The sequence below is a fragment of the Salvia splendens genome, chromosome 17 (genome assembly GCF_004379255.2).
Source record: "Salvia splendens isolate huo1 chromosome 17, SspV2, whole genome shotgun sequence".
In the NCBI taxonomy this organism is placed as follows: domain Eukaryota; kingdom Viridiplantae; phylum Streptophyta; class Magnoliopsida; order Lamiales; family Lamiaceae; genus Salvia; species Salvia splendens.
This window is the reverse complement of record NC_056048.1, coordinates 6,284,925-6,304,964: the sequence shown is the minus strand read 5'-3', so window position 1 is coordinate 6,304,964 and position 20,040 is coordinate 6,284,925. Positions and strand designations below refer to the sequence as shown.

General features: G+C 33.7%; 1 protein-coding gene across 1 annotated transcript; it reads left to right on the top strand.

Annotated features, from left to right (window-relative positions):
* The first annotated feature begins 1,190 nt into the window (after positions 1-1,190).
* Positions 1,191-4,836, top strand: LOC121774742 (leucine-rich repeat receptor-like serine/threonine-protein kinase BAM1). The gene is made up of 2 exons (XM_042171621.1): positions 1,191-3,808; positions 4,161-4,836. The coding sequence occupies exons 1-2, from the start codon at positions 1,219-1,221 to the stop codon at positions 4,583-4,585; spliced, it is 3,015 nt and encodes a 1,004-aa protein (XP_042027555.1). The 5' UTR covers positions 1,191-1,218; the 3' UTR covers positions 4,586-4,836.
* Positions 4,837-20,040: the final 15,204 nt, after the last annotated feature.

The following is a 20,040-nucleotide window of genomic DNA, read 5'->3' as shown; positions in this document are numbered from 1 at the left end:
ATTAAAATGTTCTCCAAGTCACAAAGGAGGTAATAACACATTGAGTACCTAAAAATATACTAGTAACATGTATTCTTAGTAAAAAAACAAAATTGTGCATTATTACCATTAATAAAATCAAGATTGTATATGTGTTATTATGTCTTTCAGCATAATGTATCCAGTCTATTTTAATAAGTAATTAATACTAGTAATAAAATATTTTTCTAAATAATTCTTGTTTGAGTGATTGTAGAATTTTGTTATTCGAGAAAATATACTAACTTTTATTATAGTTTATTAAGTACTATAAAAGTTTTATAATTAGCAGGTAATAAGTAAGTTAGTGTTTAACTGTTTATTAATGATTGCAACTCGATTTAACGATTAATTAATGCAAATAACCAACATTTAATAAAACTAAATTTATTACACACACATGCGATTATAATGTCATAAAGTTTACACATATAGTATATTTTTGAAAATGAAAGCTCACCCTATGTTTCGGAGTATATTTTTTGGAAATATTTTTATCGTCAAATAATTTTCACAATAGTCAACATTTGTCGAGACCACTTTGTGTCCAACTTAGCTCAATAGAGCTCTTCTTGCAATGAAACAACAACTGAGTGCGAAAGGACTTGGAACAAGCATTCGATGCATAGCTCACGAAGTCATGGTCAATGTGTTAAAAAAATGTGATCGATGAGATCGTGTAAGTGTATATACTACTATTTCACAATATGATAACGGCAAAAGGAAGAAGATGAGACTCCTAATTAGGAACATCAAGATCTATAGTCATATGTAGAGTTCATCGACCAGAAGCGATAGCCTATCTGGAGTTGCATCCACAACCCTTGTTAATCAATATGCGTCGCGATATCATCTACCAAAAACTGGGTGCACTTCTTATCATGTTGATGAATTAGTAGGATTTTCAATTTATTATTTATTTTAATAATGTGAAGATTATACTATATTGAATTATTCTATTTGAAGATTCGCGTAGTCCAGTTCCCAAAAACACACCCCATATACCAAAATGAGAAAAGGAAAAAAAGAGAAAAAGGTACGTAGTAATAAAGAAATATGAATATTATATGGTTATAGTCACACTTACCTCACTCACTCACGCCCACCGTCACCACCACCCCCCCACCCACCCCCAGCCTAAATCAAAATCAATATTTACATAAACAAACAGTCACACAAAATTTACACCCTCTGCACAAAATGCGTTTCCTCCTACTCTTCCTTTTCCTTCTCCACCTCTGTCTCCGCCGCGTCTCCGCCGCGCGCATGACGGAGCACACCGCCTTGCTCTCAATCAAAGCCGCCATCACCGACGACCCCCAATCCGCCTTGGAATCATGGACCCCTAACAACACCAACATTTGCTCATGGAAGGGGGTCACCTGCGACCGCTCCGGCCGCCACGTCATCTCCCTCGACATCTCCGACCTCAGCCTCACCGGCACTCTCTCCCCCGACATAGGCCACCTCCGCTTCCTCCAGAACTTCTCCGCCGGCGCCAATTCCTTCTCCGGCCCCGTTCCTCCCTCGATTTCTGACATTACCAACCTCCGCTTCCTAAACCTCTCCAACAACATCTTCAATCTCACTTTTCCACCCCAGCTCTACCGTCTCCGGAATCTCGAGGTTCTCGACCTTTACAACAATAACATCACCGGCGAGTTCCCCAAGCAGGCGCACCTGCTCGCTAATCTCCGCCATTTGCATCTCGGAGGGAATTTCTTCTCCGGCGAAATGCCGCCGGAGCTCGGCACGTTTCAGCATCTCGAGTACCTCGCTGTTTCCGGAAACGAGCTCACCGGAGCGATTCCGCCGGAGATCGGAAACCTGACGCAGCTGAAGGAGCTCTACATTGGCTATTTCAATACATTTACCGGTGGACTTCCGAAGGAGATTGGAAATTTGTCGCAATTGGTGCGGTTTGACGCTGCTAGCTGCGGGCTTACCGGCGGGATTCCGGCGGAGATCGGGAAGCTGCAGAATCTGGACACGCTTTTCCTCCAAGTGAACGGGCTTTCCGGTAGCCTGACGCCGGAGCTTGGCTACTTGAAAAGCCTTAAATCTATGGATCTGTCAAACAATATGTTCACCGGCGAAATACCACTGTCGTTTCAGCAGCTGAAAAACGTAACTCTCCTAAATCTTTTTAGGAACAAGCTCACCGGCTCGATACCGGATTTCATCGGCGAGTTGCCAGAGTTGCAGGTTTTGCAGCTGTGGGAGAATAATTTCACCGGTGTAATCCCGCAGATTTTGGGGAACAATGGAAGGCTACAAGAGGTAGACGTCAGTTCCAACAAATTGACCGGAACTCTTCCCCCAAATCTCTGCAATGGCCATCAGCTCCACACCCTAATTACTCTCGGTAACTTCCTCTTCGGACCGATTCCCGAGTCACTGGGTCAGTGCGATTCGCTGACTCGGATTCGGATGGGTGAAAACTACCTCAACGGCTCGATTCCGAAAGGGTTACTGAGTTTGCCTAAACTAACCCAGGTTGAGCTTCAAGATAACCTCCTCTCTGGAGCTTTTCCGGATACTGATGGATTGTCCGCCGGTTTAGGCCAAATCAGCCTCTCCAACAATCATCTCGCCGGCGATTTGCCGCCGAGCATCGGGAGTTTTGTTGGCGTTCAGAAGCTTTTGCTCGACGGCAACAAATTCTCCGGCAGGATTCCGGCCGAGATAGGGAAGTTGCAGCAGCTGTCTAAGATGGATTTCAGCCACAACGAATTCAGCGGCCCCATTGCGCCGGAGATCAGCCAATGCAAGCTTCTGACATTCGTGGATCTCAGCCGGAATCAGCTCGCCGGGGAAATTCCCGTTGAGATTACTGGTATGAAGATTTTGAACTACTTGAATTTATCAAAGAATAATTTGGTTGGTAGCATTCCCTCATCCATATCCAGTATGCAGAGTTTAACCTCTGTTGATTTCTCATATAACAACTTGTCTGGTTTGGTTCCTGGCACTGGTCAATTTAGCTATTTCAATTACACTTCATTTTTGGGGAACCCTAATCTCTGCGGCCCTTATTTGGGGCCTTGCAAAGAGGGCATTGCCAGTGGGGTTGCAAAGCCTCATGAAAAGGGGGCTCTCTCTCCTTCCATGAAGCTATTGCTCGTAATCGGATTGCTAGTTTGCTCGATTGTATTTGCTGTGGCTGCAATCGTTAAGGCCAGGTCGTTGAAGAAGGCGAGTGAGGCTCGTGCGTGGAAGCTCACAGCCTTCCAGCGCCTGGATTTCACTTGTGATGATGTCTTGGATAGTCTTAAAGAGGACAATATCATCGGTAAGGGAGGTGCCGGCATTGTTTACAAAGGAGTGACGCCGAGTGGCGAGCTAGTTGCTGTGAAGAGGTTGCCTGCAATGAGCCGTGGGTCTTCCCACGATCACGGCTTCAATGCTGAGATACAGACTCTTGGGAGGATCAGGCATAGGCACATTGTGAGGTTGCTGGGGTTCTGTTCTAATCACGAAACAAATCTTTTGGTGTATGAATACATGCCTAATGGAAGCTTGGGGGAGATGATTCATGGCAAGAAAGGGGGCCATCTCCATTGGGATACACGGTATAAGATAGCTGTGGAGTCTGCCAAGGGGCTTTGCTACCTTCATCATGATTGCTCGCCATTGATTGTGCATCGTGATGTTAAATCGAACAATATCCTCCTCGACTCCAACTTTGAAGCTCATGTGGCTGATTTTGGGCTCGCCAAGTTCTTGCAGGACTCAGGGACTTCAGAATGCATGTCAGCCATTGCTGGTTCTTACGGATACATTGCTCCTGGTATGCAAATTATGAGTTATCATTATCTAATTGTTTGAAGTTTTCGTGAAGGTGATTGCCTATTTTGTGCTTCTTGAATATGTTAAATTTGTCAATTATATTGAAAATGAACACTCTTGATGAGATCCCAAAAAGTATTTAAGTTTGAATTGTGTGGCCTTAAGTAACATGCTTGGTCTCCAGTAGTGTCAAGATCAGTCTCTATCACGCCATTGATGTTCAACCACCATCGAAATTAGGTGCAGTTGCACATCCATGATATTTATATGAACATGACAGAAATTCTGTGTGACTAAACGACATTAGTTGGTGAGGTTGTTGCACTTTTTGAATGATTGTTGTTGGATTCCAGAATATGCCTACACGCTGAAGGTGGACGAGAAGAGCGACGTGTACAGCTTCGGGGTGGTGCTGCTGGAGCTCGTGACCGGGAGGAAGCCCGTGGGCGAGTTTGGGGATGGTGTGGACATCGTGCAATGGGTGAGGAAGATGACCGATGGAAACAAGGAAGGCGTGCTCAAGATACTCGATCCAAGGCTGCCTACTGTGCCCCTCCACGAGGTGATGCACGTGTTCTACGTCGCAATGCTCTGCGTCGAAGAGCAGGCCGTCGAGCGCCCCACCATGCGCGAGGTCGTCCAGATACTCACGGAGCTGCCCAAGCCACCACCCTCAAAAGCCGGGGATTCGCCTCCACCACCACCATCGGCGTTGGACTCCCCCACCGCTCGTCCGCCTCAATCGCCACCCCCGCCGCCGGATCTTCTCAGCATCTGAAGGTGACCCCAAGCCTCCTTGCATTGGGATAGCAGCTTTAGCTAGTTTTGGTGCCTTAGTTTTTCATTTCCCTAATGCTATTGTTTCCTTTTTTTTTCTTATGAGTTTTCTTGGGGGTGTTTACTGTTTTAGTCTAACTTTGAATGTGTTTGTTATTGATTTCGAAGTATGTGTACAGCTGCAATGAGGGGCACTTTTCTTGATGCTGTATAAGAAAAATATTACTATAAATTATAGGTATGTTTATATTATTGGTGGTGTTTTGAATCGAAAAATGAGAAAATGGGGACCTTCTTGAAGATTGGACTGACTGTATAGAGTGTTGTGCAGTTGCTTTCAATTACCAAGAGAGTGGGGTCCATCTGCATGATAGTGCCAAATTCTAGTAGTAAAAGCAAATAAAATTCATCTAATAAAGTAAGTGTATCATGTATGTATAAACAAATAAAATGAGTTGGAAATGTGGTGTGTGCCCTTTTGCCCAAGGGAAAACAATAAACATCCTGTCTTTGACTGAACTACTCCAATTAATACTTTCAACTCTCAATTAAATGTCTCTCTTTATTTTTCTTCTAAATAGAAGATTTTTTAGTTAAATTGTATGGCCATGTGCTATACATGAAATATGTAGTATATGTTCTGACATCATATCATAACACATTAATGCCATCTTTTTGTTTTTACAACATTAATGTTATCTCCACAATAGAGACAAATCTAGGCGCGAAATGCTGCGGTTGGATTTTGTAAGCATAAGCCATAATGTTTCGAATTCATGTAATACTCGTTTAATAATATTAAATCGTCACAGCTTCACAAATTTGGCTTGTAAGTTGTAAGTTTATATTTCTTGGAGAATATTATTTCTTCTATAAAGTTTAATTTATTTGGTGAATTGTCATATAGAAGAAATAATATTCTCCAAGAAATATAAACTTACAACATTAATTTATTAATGTTATCTCCACAAAACACAATTTTTTTAATATAAAACTTTTTTTTATAGTACCTGTTGTGATCTCTTAGAACTATTAATGCAAGCTTAGATGATCTCAAAAGAGTTCGTCAGACTATACTAAATGAATTGATATGTGAATATATGGCAAAAGATTTTTTTTAGCTTATATTGATTTTGATTCTTGTTTTGTTATTCTCAAATCAGATGCATAGACAGAATATTTTTCTAAAAGACTATAAATAACATATCTTCAACAAAAGAGTGAACTACATAGATGATACCTGATCTTTCATTTTCGCACATAAATGGTACATGATCTTTATTTTATATCGTTTTTGGTATCACATGAAAAAAAACCCTAGGTACTTAATATGTGATTTTTTTGTTATGGTTTCAATTAAATAGAACCAAACATGTGATTTTTTTTATTCCTTTCTTATATCTTTTTTTCTTCTTTAGTTTATTCTTCTTTCTTTTTTCTTCATTTTCTTCTTTCTTTTTAGTATTTTATCTTCCTTTCTTCTTTCTTTTTTCTCCTTAGTTTATGTTTCCTCTTTTTTCTTTTATCTTCTTTCTTTTTAGTGTTTTATACATATATCTAATTGCATTCATAATATAAATCAATTACAAAATACCTAATTAAATTAATTATTTAAAGTAATTAAATCAATTAAATATTTTTAATTAAATTATTTATACTCATTTTAGGGTTGAAACACCTAACTAAAAATATTCAACTCTTTATCATTACGAATACAATTCACAAATTTTTAAATTTTTATTACGACTATATTGATTAGTTATTAATTTAATAATAAAAAATAATAACTATTATTTATTAATTACTACTAGTTTTTATTATTATAATAATAATATTATTTATAATAATTAAATATAATTATAACTATAATTATGATTAAGTATATTTAAATGATATTAAAAATAAATAAATTATTAATTTATAAAATCAAAATAATAATATTAATATTGATTAATAATAATAGTATAAAGAGTGAGGAGAATGAGAGAAGATATTATAATATCACTTTTGGTACTAGTTTTGTCAATGGCCAAAATATCATTTATGACATAAATGGAAAAATGAATTTGTTTAGAGGGTATTTTGGGGTGAAAATTGCATCAGGTACCAAAAATGTGATTTATAGGTACCAAAAATGATATAAAATAAAGATCAGGTACCATTTATATAGTTTACTCTAAACAAAAATGTAATGTAAGGTGCTCTTCTGATTTTCTCTTGTTTCTTTAACCAACTTTTTTAGCAACTCAATACACATGCAACAATATCCTTCATTCATTACACACAATCTAATAAAATTTCATTAAATTACCAAACTAGTAATACATCATGCAAAATCAATCTGTAAAATATCGAATCTAAGTTGTCAAGATATGTGTTTAACATTATAATTTAGCATAATAAATGCTTGAATTATCCAATTTCACCACCATGGATGTAACGTGTTTAACCAAATTATAAAGACCTAAATCTCCCTACTTCTTGGTGGTACAATATTATTTGAATATCTTTGTTGGGTCATCAAATTGGCTATTTTCTAAAAAGTTAAACCAGAAAAAGAATATTTAGAGTACAAGAATAAATTTGGGACCTACAACCTAGATAACAAGGTGGGACAGCAAAGGGTGAAAACCACTTTGTGGTACATTATTAACCTATTTGTCATGCTACATATGTTTAAATAATCGTCCAACACTAAGTTAAATAAGTTATTGATGAGTGCTAAACTAATTAGAAAGCGACACTATAACAAGATAATTATTAATGAGAGTTTGTTAGAGCATGATAAATATTAATTTAACAATTCTTCAAATTGCACTAATTGATTATCTATGATGAGAAGCCGCACACGTCCAATATTAGGACCGTTTTGAGTGCTCATAAAAAGTACTACTCCTAATATTAGTATTTTTTATTTTTTGATTTTTGAACTCGAAAGTAATATCGACACTCACTTTGGCTAAAAGGCTGAGAATTGAGATAGATAGATCGAGTTGCGGTTACTGAAAGGCGTGCTTTTTGGTATATTCTTTTTATGGGAGTGTTGTATAATTAAAGTATTTTACTTCAACATAGAGATGAGACCATAACCCCTAATTAAAGTGGAATTACTAAGCTATTACATGAGGTGGAAAAATTACATGTAATGCCTTGAGTTGTGTTGATTATACAAAAAATTACTGAAAGATTTTTACTATATCAAAATTTTAGCCGGGTAATATAGATCCGGATGAAACCGACCTTTTATTTTTAAAATATTTAAAAATTCAAGTATTTTATTTGTTTGCCAAAAAATTTGACACTTCATACATCCACAAAAAGTACTAAGGACATAGAAGTAATATTTTGGGGAGATTGCCAAAAAATTTACGATGATTAGTCAAATTCTGGTCAATCACACAATTGTGAAAAATTGTCTATTACTATCCCATTTATATGTATTTGAATGAAATTGTGTATGATATGGAATCTAATATCCATGATTATTTTTATAAATTTGTATGTCACTGACATACTTGAATTTTGCATGGTTTTAGAGGATAGTTTTGTATGAATTTGATCATATTTCTTCTATTATTGGGTGTGTTTATATCTACTTCTTTATTATTCTTTATTATATTGATATTTTGACCATTTTGCAAAGAATGTGTAGAAAAATGAAAATATATGGATAAGGGTGGACCCATGTTGGGAACCAAGCCATTTTAGGTATGACTATATATTATGTATTCATAGAAGACTTCACAAGTATATACATAGCCGAGTTGGTTTGCAAGTTGCACGGCAAACACGGAGATCCATGTGAGAGAGAAATGTGATAGTGAAATGTGGGGTCTATTATAAAAATTTATTATAAAAGTAAAATGAGACAATTAATAAGGGACAAATCAAAATGAAAAACCGGGGCACATAATGAGGGACAAAGGGAGTATATAAAAATGAATTTCACATTACACTATCTTTTTCTACTAACTTTCTTTCATATTTATTAAAATCCATGCCGAACTCAAATGAGACTTCTATGGTGGACGGAGGAAGTGGCGAATCCAGGATTTTTGGTTTGAGGGTGCGTAAATTATCACCACAATATAGAACTTGAAATTCCGAAAGATCAATTTTCTTCTCTTTATTTTGATTTTAAAATAAATTTTGCAGAATGTATTTTTTAATTAAAAATCATCTTTTGACTTATTTTAGGCAAAAACTTCAATTAGTTAAAAAAACGACAGAATGCATCCTTACCATTTTCTATATAATTTATTTCTCATGTTTTACGTCAAATATATTTTTCATATTTTATGTATGATCATAAACGAGCATTGAGGAAAATTTTGATTTTAAAATATATATTCTTCAACAAAAAGTAAAAATTGAAGAAAACAAAGCCATAAAAGAGCTACATATGAGTGTAAGAAAGAAAATTGTACTATAAAAGAGGTGTGAAAAAACAAAAAATGAAGTGATTAAAATATGAAAACTAAAAGAAAGTTGATTTAAATCTAAATGATATTAAACAAAGAGTAATAACTAAAACATAAAGTCAAAGAGTAATAATTAAAACATAGTGTCATGTAAGAGAGTAAGAAAGAAAGAGGACTAATAAAACAGCTGGCATGCAAAAATGTGGGCGATGGGAATCGAACCCACGCATTCAGCCATAACACAGGAGACTCCAATTGTTGCACCATTATGATTACATATACCTATTTAAGATTTCAATATACTAGTTATACAATTTTGGGGGTACAGTTCCTTACTGGATACGCCGCTGGACTGAGGGAGTATCATACTACTCCCATTGTCCATGAAAATATGTGCATTTTTCATTTTCGTCCGTCCCATAAAAATATGAGCATTTTTTCATTTTCGTCCGTCCCATAAAAATATGAGCATTTCTATTTATGAAAGTTGTCCCCAACTCATTACCTATTTACGTCAATTTATTTATAACTTATACCATTATAGCCACCATTAAATACTAATAATAATGTGGGCTTTAGTATCCACTAACATTACATTAACTACCATGTTTCTCATCTATCTTATTTTATCAACTAGTTTTACCACCCGTGCTATGCACGGGCCATAAAACTTTCAGAGAACTCTAAAATAAATGAACAAAAAAAAATTAGATGATAAAAATGGTATATAATTATGCTTGCTGACAAAGAATAAATGTCGAATAAAAAACATTATAAAAAAGGTTTACATGATGTCTAGAACTAAAGACTAAAGTTGTAAACTAACAGAAAAATGTATTAATAATGAGCATCCCTCAATACTTATGACTGTTTTACATTTGCTCAATGTACATATAATCATAAACTGCTATTTCAAAGAATACTATACATAAAAATAAAAATAAATTAATACTCCCTTTGTCCACAGAAAATAGTAATATTAGCTTTGTGGACGACACAAGTTCTAATGAGAAATTGATAAGGTAAGAGAGATGAGGAGAATAAGTAGGTAAATTATGAAGATGGGAGAAAAAGTGAATATATAAAACCATAAACCATGTATGACTATATCTTACACCCTACAATTACATTAGTACGCACGAAAATAAAGTGCATATACAAAATGCACAAATACACACAAAGTGACAAATGATAAAAAACACTACACAAACATCTAAATTTAATAGACGTTTTATGAGAGATAGATAACAAAGACACTTCAATAAAAACACACTTGTAAGATGGGGAGGATCCTCTGCTGTTTTATACTATAACATAACGGGGGTTGCTATGGTTAAACGTAACCACTATCATATGAAAAGCAATAGGATGGTAGAATTTTAAACACGTAGTACTCTAATTCTATTTCTTTCATTGTTTTTTCCCTATTTCTTTCTTTAATTAAATATCCGGTGGGCCAATGCAACTTTTTTAAATGGAATAGTCTTACTACCAATAAACTTGTAGAGCTAATTAGAAATAAAAAAAATGAAAACAAATTAGAGAAGGTAGTGCTTCTTATTGAATGGTTGTAGAGTTTGATCTTTAAAAGAATTTAGAATCATAATATAAAGTATCTAAATTGACCAAATGCACATAGTAATAGTTTTTATTATTTAAACTGAAAATATTGAATGGCTTGGTTGATAGTATGAGATAGTAGTAGTTTTTTTCAAACTTTTTGAAAAAAGTTTCCAATGTTGCAACGATGAGAATCGTGAGCAACATTGATAAGTTTAAGATTTTTTTTTATCAAACTTTAATACTCCATCCGTCCCATAAAAATATATTTACTTTCCATTTTCGTTCGTCGCATAAAAATATGGTCATTTTCATTTATAGAAACTTATCCCAATTTATTACTCATATACACCAAGTTATTTATAACTTATACCACTATTAAAACATTACTTCAACTACTCTTCCCCTCCTCTCGTACTTTACAAATTTTATCTTAATTTCCATAGCATATTATATGCCTATATTTTTATTGAACGAAGAGAGTAATGTACATAAATATAATATTTTAAGAATCATAAAAGAGAAATAGAAATCAAAGTTATAAAGAACAAAATCTTATCTCATAAAAGAAATCAAAATCAAATAAATTGTAGCTTTTCATACTACCTTTAGTGTCCACAATCTGATCTCATTACGCAAATTATTTTGTCACAATCTCATCCTATGAATATCATCACCCAAACACTATCATTTTACTTAATTAAAATTTTAACATTTCTTGAATATATGTACAATGCAAGTTTAGAGAATTTGTTTTTCTTTCATCCAAAATAAAATTATAATGAAATTTTATGTAGTTATACTATCTTAATAATAACTTATAAAAAAACTAAATGTCTCAATAAAAAAATAATTAAATTGCAACAAATATTATAATAGTAAGTATCAAATGGATCGTTAACACTATAGGTTTTAATGACTTGGCATAACTTATAATGTATGGCCAAAGACTAAATACATAGTAATTACTTAAATATATAAAATAAAATAAACTCAATTAGAATTATGTATACTAAATTAGAACCTACTAATTTAAGACATAATCGAGCAAAACACCCAAATTGAAACCTTTAAGTATTAAATATATATTTAAATCTGAATATAATACCCAAGTAGTACATTATTACCCATAATAAAGCCCAAAAATTATGGAATACATAAATTAATAAACCCTCATCCTAAAAGTAGTGGCGTCCCTTCTCTCTTTCTCCTCTCTCACGCTCGACACCATTTTTGTAGCACCTCTTTTTAACTCGAAATAGTATAAAGCGCAATACTAAAAAATACAATTTCAACAATTACATGACCAGATTTCTCCGATGGAAAGTGAGTTGGGGAAAGAGATTGGAAGACATGAAAAATGAAGATAAAATATGGTATATTTATAGAGTGGAAACTATGAATAAAAACAAAAATTAAATAAAAAACTATCAAATTTTAGTCTTGGTGTCCGCAATACTTCCTTTGTCAGCGAAGAATTATTATTTTATTTCCTTTTCGCTTCGTCCATATATAATGATCTCATTTTACTCTTTCTGTCTGATATATGCTAACTTAAAACTTTTTTACAAATTTAAAATATTAGTACATTTTGTATGTATGGTGTAATTACCCCTCAGTATAGACTAAAACCTTTAATCATTCATGGACTCACTCTTGAAATTGCAAAGAAGAAATAGAACTCAAAGTCATAAACAAAATTATCTTATCTAGTAGTAGAATAAATTAAAATCAACTCAATTATAATTGTGTACTTTTAGTAATTTAAATATAAATATATTTATAAATTTTATATCTTGAATATAAATATATATTTATAAGTAATTTGAACATATTTGCTTAAACTAATATATTTACATATAAAATTGTATACAATTATACACAGCAACAATTAATGTTATGCAATATTGTTTTTTATAATGACATTAATTTAGTTTCACTTTATATCATTATTTATTGGTGTTTCATAATTACTATTTAGTCTAGCTACATTTAAATTCAATATAAATATAGGAGAATTTCAAAAATTTGAAAAGTAAAAAGAATAGAACTATGAGTAAATAAAAAATTAATTCAAAAAACATACATATTTTATAAAGTCCAATAAATTAAAATTTCAAATTAAAACTTAGCATAAATATAATAATAGAGTACAACACTCAAATTAAAACTCTATTCAATTAAGAAAGATTACTCTAAATTGCATAATTTTATACAATGAAATCAAAATTATACTCCAAAAAGCCCACTAAATATTACACTAAAGTCCAAACAATGTACGTTAATATTCCTCAAACCCTAAATGCAGCCAACGCCTCCATCTTTCTTCCTCTCTCTCTCTCTCTCTCTCTCTCTTTCTCCTCTCTAATCGGCGGCGAAATAATCTTTTCGGCCAGAGCACAGCTCCTTCTTCCTCGCAGGATCTCCTTCCACACAGCCTCGGCGGTTGTCCGTCTGTTCCGCCGCCTCTCCCGCCACGGTCGCCGCCTCACAAATATTCACAAATAGGAACTTACGCAAATATCAACAATCCAATAGTTCATAAGTTTTGAAAAAATATGTAAAAAAACACAAATATTCACAAATAGGAATTTACGCAAATATCAACAATACAATAGTTCATAAGTTTTGAAAAACTTCTTTATAAACAATGGTAACAGTAGAATCACCATTGCCTTCATCTTTACACACCAAAATCTTCAAACCTTCACGACTTGTGACTCTTGATATAGCAACATACAGCTGTCCATGATTGAAAACAGGTTTTCTCAAAAATAATCCAACATGAGAGAGTGATTGACCCTGATTCTTGTTAATGGTCATTGCATACGACACAACCAAATAGAAGGAATATTAAACTCTTTATGAGGAATATTAAATATTTTAATTAAATATATATAGCATGAAAATTAAATTATATATTTGTGTTGCCATTTAGTTTATAGATTAATTCAGAGAAGAAATTATTACAATGATGAATAAAATTTTAATTTTAACCCAAATAGAAGGTAAATTAAACTCTTTAGCACCATTCCAATTTTAAACTCTTTAGCACAATTCAAATTTTAACTCAAATAAAAGGCAAAATAAGAATACATAAACTTAATTACAAAGATGAATTTAAATTAAAAAATATTTATACAAAGTCCAATAAATTAATAGTTCAAAATTAAAACCTAATTTTTAAAACATAAATATAATGATATCATCCTCAATTTAATTCTCTTGGATTAAATATAAAATGAGATTTAATTAGTAAGGTCAAAACTAATTAGTTGTTGGTCCAAGTATTAAAATGCCCAACATAAATCAGAGGCCCAAAGGAAATTATTTAATGGCCCAAGTCAATTAAAATTCATGGTCCAAGGAATTAAATTTCATGGCCCCAAATTAATTAAAATTCATAGTCCAAAATTAAAGTTTTAATGGCCTAAATCAATTAACATTCAGTGGCCAAAAACAAACTCCCATCCGTCGCTGCTGCTTCCTCTCTCTCCCTCATATCTTCTCTCCATTCTTCCCCAAATCCCCAACCCTAGTCTCGCCATCTCTCCCGTCGCGGCGAATCCTTGCTCGCGTTCGGCCGGTGCCGCCGTCGTTATGCACCGGCAACGTTTCCCTCTCTCAATCTCTCTCCGATTTTTTCGTTTTTCCGCCGCCATTTGCCTCCGTCGTCTACGGCGAATCAACGCCAATCGTCCGTCGATCCCTCGCCTTCTCCGTCCTAGAACGGAAAAACCAGGGTCTGGCTTATTGAGGCAGCGGCGTTCCTCTTCATTTCGCGGCTGAGTCGCCGATGAGGCTGAGATGTCGCCTCGGTGGTCGCGACCTCGCCGCCTACGGTAGCCTCAGCGTCGCGTCGAGGCAGCAACCGCCTCCGTCGGCGCTGTCCCCTCTCCAGCGGCTGAACACGCCTTGCCTCGCCACCACGCCGCCACGCGCGCCTACGGCCCTGCACGTCGCTCCACCGCTTGCTTCGTCGGGTTCTTTCCATCCTGCTTCACCTTCCCTGCCGTCTTGTGTGCTCCGACCGATTTTATCTTGGGCAAGTAAAAAGGCAGAAAACATTGAGCCTTAGTGCTTTTTTTTTGCACAGATCTGTCAAAATAGAGCTTATTTGAATTGAAGTATTGTGATTTGTTTTGTATTGGTATATATAGAGATTTTGCTTCAAGATTGTCATGTACTCCATCCCCATGTCTATACTCTTAGACTGCAAAGCTGCCGCTATTGTATAAACTTCTTGGTGAAGCCATTTTTTTATTGGACCAATTTTTACTCAATAATATCTGTCTTTTGTTTGCCCAATAAATTGTTTTCCCGCTCAAAAATGTGCCACATTGGCATCCAAAAAACTCTCACTTTAGATATTGATAGATTACTTCCTCTGTCCGTGAATAGGAGTCTCATTTTTGCATTTTAGTCCGTCCGCGAATAGGAGTCCCGGTTCATAATTACTATAAATGGTAAAGAGGCCCCTGCATTCCACTAACTCATTTCACTCACATATCATTTAAAACTAATATATATATATATATATATATACATATATATATATGGGTTGTGTTAAAGATAGAACCATTCTTAAGTGTAGAACCTAGAACTCTACATATTTTATTCATTGGATGAGGAAAAAATGACGGTCAAGATTAAAAATCATACATATTAGACTATGTTTTCACGACATTCCGGACTCAACATGTGAAAAAACTCACATGTTGATGGAAGAATGAATGAAACGAAGAAGAGTCCATGCATGCTTTATTTTTTCATTTCTCTGCATTCACCCATTAAAAATAGTTTTGGTTGTAATGGGAAGTTGCTGTGCAAATCAACACCATTGGATTAAAAGATCTAACGACCTCCGTTTGGCATTTGTTCTACGTTTAAGAATGGTTCTACGTTTAAGAATGGTTCTATATATACATATATATATATATATATATATATATATATAGGGGTGCTGATAACCATATTTATGGTGATAACCTAATAACCTATCATTTTATGGGTCACTATAAAATGATATTTTTTCAGCATGCATAAAATGATAGGAGTACTTTTAATCCATAAAATGATACTTTTAATCCATAAAATGATATTCTGTTCTATAAAATGATACTTTTCGTCCATAAAATGAGGGTTATTAGGTTATCACCATAAATATGGGTTATCATATGATCACAACTCTAGGTTATGATCACCATAAATATAGGGTCCCTTTATATGGGTTATCATATGATCACAACTCTAGGTTATGATCACCATAAAATGAGGGTTATGATCACCATAAATATAGGGTCCCTTTATATGCACAACACATCCTTAGTGTAGAACTAGAGACTAAATATTGGCCAATAGATTTAAATTTAATGGCTAAGATTAAAGCTACCGCACGTTAATTCCGTATTCCATCCTTTGAATTAATTAGTTCAGCCATGGGTAGCTTAGTCATTTTTTATATGAGTCAAATAGGGTAAAATTGTTTTAGGCGTAAATCAAGGGAGTATGAATTAGGGTAAAACAAAAACTCGCCCCATTCCCACTTCCTGCTCAACGCTTCAACCTCCCCCTCCCCCAATTCTCTTCTCCCCAACTCGGCGTGGTGGTCCAATAGTTTGATTCATTCCTTCCGTCGTCATTCTCAACCCCGGCTATCTGCCTAATTTCAACATGGCGGACACAAGACGCGGAAAATTGAATGGTAATTGTTGTCTTCATCGATTTTTACAGTCTACGAAAATCCTACAAACTAATCTCTAACATTTTGGTTGTAGATGAGTGGATGTTGCATTCCAGAACTTCAGCCGGTGTGGGTGAGTTCAATTCCTTAGTTAATTTAGTTTAGATTTTGTTTTTTCGTTTTGCTTAAATAAGTTCAAGGCATGCGGTAATTTAGTTCATCCTTTATGTTTTCTGATTCTCGTTTTACTTAAGCCTTGTACCATTGTCTTCTTTTGGAAAAAGTTAACGAGGACGCCTTCCTAACCAAACCGAGGTCCACCCCAATCCCGATGGAACCAAACCGTTCGGGTGAGCTATCCCAATTCTGGAAATTTAATTTTGTTCACATTTTTTCGTTTGATTAGTTGATTAAAGTTTTTTGTTTTTCATTCAGTCTTGGGTGAATTTATCAGATGAAATATTTTCGACTGAATTTATCAAGTTATAAGACGAAGTATATTCAACATCGGCTGAAATATTTTTCGATTGTATGATGCTCCGGATTCTGTTTGTGGCTTGCTGTAACTGAATTCTGTTTGTGGTCTGCTGTAACTTAACTTGTATGATTATTTCAACCATAAAAAAGTTGATTACATACTCTTATTTTCATTCAAGAGTCAAAGATGCTTGTGTTGTATCTGAATTTGTGAACAGATATGGACTCATAGATGCTTCTGTGTTATCTGTTGTTATGTTGTATCTATTGTATATGAATTTGGTCAGGGTTATAAGAAATTATATCATAAGATAAAGTTATCTGTTTTAGGATTGTTCAAATTTGTTCATTTTAACCGAAATGTTTCCGTTTCTCGGGTGGATTTATTTCATTATAAGATGAAGAAAAGTGATTACAAGATGAACTGATTCCATACTTTAATTTCTAATTTCTATTCATGCTTTAGTTTATTTTGTGGTGAGTTCTGATTTTTTTTGTTCGTTTCAATTATAAAGATGGTTATGTAGCTGGAATTTGGTCTTTGGTGAAGTGTAGATGTATTTTAGTAATGATATAATTGAACACAGGTAAAACAACAACTGCTTGTGCAAAACTTGGGGGTGGGCAATCCAGTAGGCGTGACCCTAGAGTGCCGCACGTGTTTGAGGAAACGACTAGAAAGAAAAATTGATTGTTGTCTTTGGATCACATTCTACGATAATTCAATTGATGTCTATAATATTTTTTACAGTTTTGGTTCAGATTTTTGGATTTCAAGAAAGTTATTCAAGAGATGAGTGATTACGGTATAAGATGAAATGACTATGGTATAATATGAAGTTACTACTTTATTAGATGCAGTGATTTGATTCATATTTGGTTTGTTTCAAATTTGATTATTTTTTGGGAAGGTACAAATTAGAATATGAAGTTATTACATTAATAAATTAAGTAATATGAGTATAAGATGAATTGTTACATTTTAAAATGTAATGCTTTCTTTCAAATTTGAGTCATTTTTATTTTTGATTCATTTTTCGGGGAGTTCATATTTGATTCAACTTAACTGGTGTGTTTTCAAGGCTCAGTTGAAATTATAACATTATAAGATGAAGTGGTTACAATATTTGATGAAGTTATAACATTATAAGATGTAGTGATTTGTTTCATATTTGGTTCATTCGAAATTGGGTTCATTTTTTTGGATGAAGTTATAACATTATAGGATGAAGTTAAAAAAGTATAAGATGCAGATATAATATTATATAAAAATAGCTTCGGAATAACAATGCAAAAAACTTAATTATATAGTGTAATTCAAAAACACATTAAATTAATTGGAAAAGATGAATGGCATCAATTTTTATAAAAGTGTTAATTCATTGCCATTCCAGAGAATATAAAAGTAATAGTATAACATTGAAACAGAATATATAAAAACTTCATCATATATGTAAAACGATGCATCACACTGAAAATGTAGTTCAACTACTTTAAAATTAAAGAAGTTCAAAAACTGAAAAATTACATCTAAAATTGATTTAAGATCAAAATTGACTCGCGACTCACGATCACAATTGAGTCAAACAACGAGCCTATCATACATGGCATTAGGGATCTTGAACTACTTTTTTCTGCTTCTCCTTTAACCTTTTGTGATTCCTTGCATCATGACCAAACATTGTGGAAAATCAGTCGTTGCTTGTAAGATGCTTAAAACTACTATAATAATAATAAAAAAGATAATCGTATCACTGCTCCTATAAAACGGTTGATCGCAAAATATAACAAGTTCATTACTAAAACAAAACAATTCATCCCAAATGATAATCAGTTCATTACTCGAACAAAACACATAATCAGTAATCATTCGACATTCATAACAATCAAACACATAAATTACTAGATATATAAACTGTTACAATTTGACATTCAAAAATCAAACAAAATCATTGAATTTATTGAATACATTACTCACTAAAATAAGTAGTTGAATACATTAATCATTCGATAAAGCTGTCGTCGACCACGTAGCATAACAGATACATCAAGAAACGATAGAACTAACTAGGATCGCTTGATTCTTCAGAATCTATTGTAACTCATCAAATATCGTTCCCTGAGGCTCTTGATTAATCTCGGTAGAAGCATGTCCATTCGCTGCTTCATGTGTAAAATCAGTCGTCGGAGAAAGATCAATCAAGGTGCATTGACGTATTAGTAAAATCATCTCTACGCGTTTGGGGTGCTTGAATGTTCCATTGCAGCAAACCAAAGTATTTAGTTATGAAGATTAAAAAATGGGTTTGCCCTGGTTCTAGCGATGGAATGGAAATGCACATTTAATTGAGAACAAGAGATTGCAGTTTCATCGTATACAAATCTCTACCATATTTACGTGACTTGAATTAAGGAAGAAATGATAACTGCCAAAGTTGGAATTACAAAACAATCCCCCAGCTTTGATTTTTGAATTAAATTAATGGAAATATGTAATATTTGATATTAAATGCTTGAATTAATTATGACCACAAGATTATAAAAATATGTGGACAAGATTCAGTCTCTAGTTCGGTCATTAAAAATAGTTCGACATCGAATACAATCCTATATATATATATATAGGAGAGCGTTATTCTCCTATTCATCCCTTAGATCCTTTATTCTTCTTAATATGGGCCGTTAGATCTCATTCATCAACGGTCCAGATGATCTGCATTATTACACTATAATGGTGCATTATTAGTCAGTGTGCATTATTCAACTGAAAATCTGCATTATTACACTATAATGGTGTATTATTAGTCGGTGTGCATTACTCAACTGAAAATCTGCATTATTAAATGACACGTGGCACCAATCTAACCGTCGGATTACAAAATCGTGGGGCTGAGATTAAAAAGAACAAAGAACAAAAGATACAAAAAGGAAATGAATACATCCCTATATATATATATATAAGAGTGAGACCCCTATTCCATTAACTTTTTTTCCACCCACTATTCTTAATATTTCTTAAAACCGTGCCGAAAAAAAATAAAACTTCTATTCACGGATGGAGGGAGTATTCATTAATTCCTGTGTCATTTAAAATGCACCTATTTTTATTGGATGTTGTCTATAATGTGATGTTATTTTGATTATTTGACATCTAATAATGTTACGTAAACAATTCAACGATCATAGTCATATTAATCAAAATCTTAATTAAAATAAAAACAAATCAATAATTAAGTACTCCTTCTATTCCATTTAAGATGTTCATTTTTCCTTTTTAGTTTGTCTCATTCAAGATGTTCACTTTCTATATTAAAA

Coding starts and splice junctions, on each gene's coding strand:
- LOC121774742 (XM_042171621.1), top strand. CDS start 1,219: ATGCGTTTCCTCCTACTCTTCCTTTTCCTTCTCCACCTCTGTCTCCGC. Junction 3,809..4,160: donor TTACGGATACATTGCTCCTG/GTATGCAAATTA, acceptor GTTGGATTCCAG/AATATGCCTACACGCTGAAG.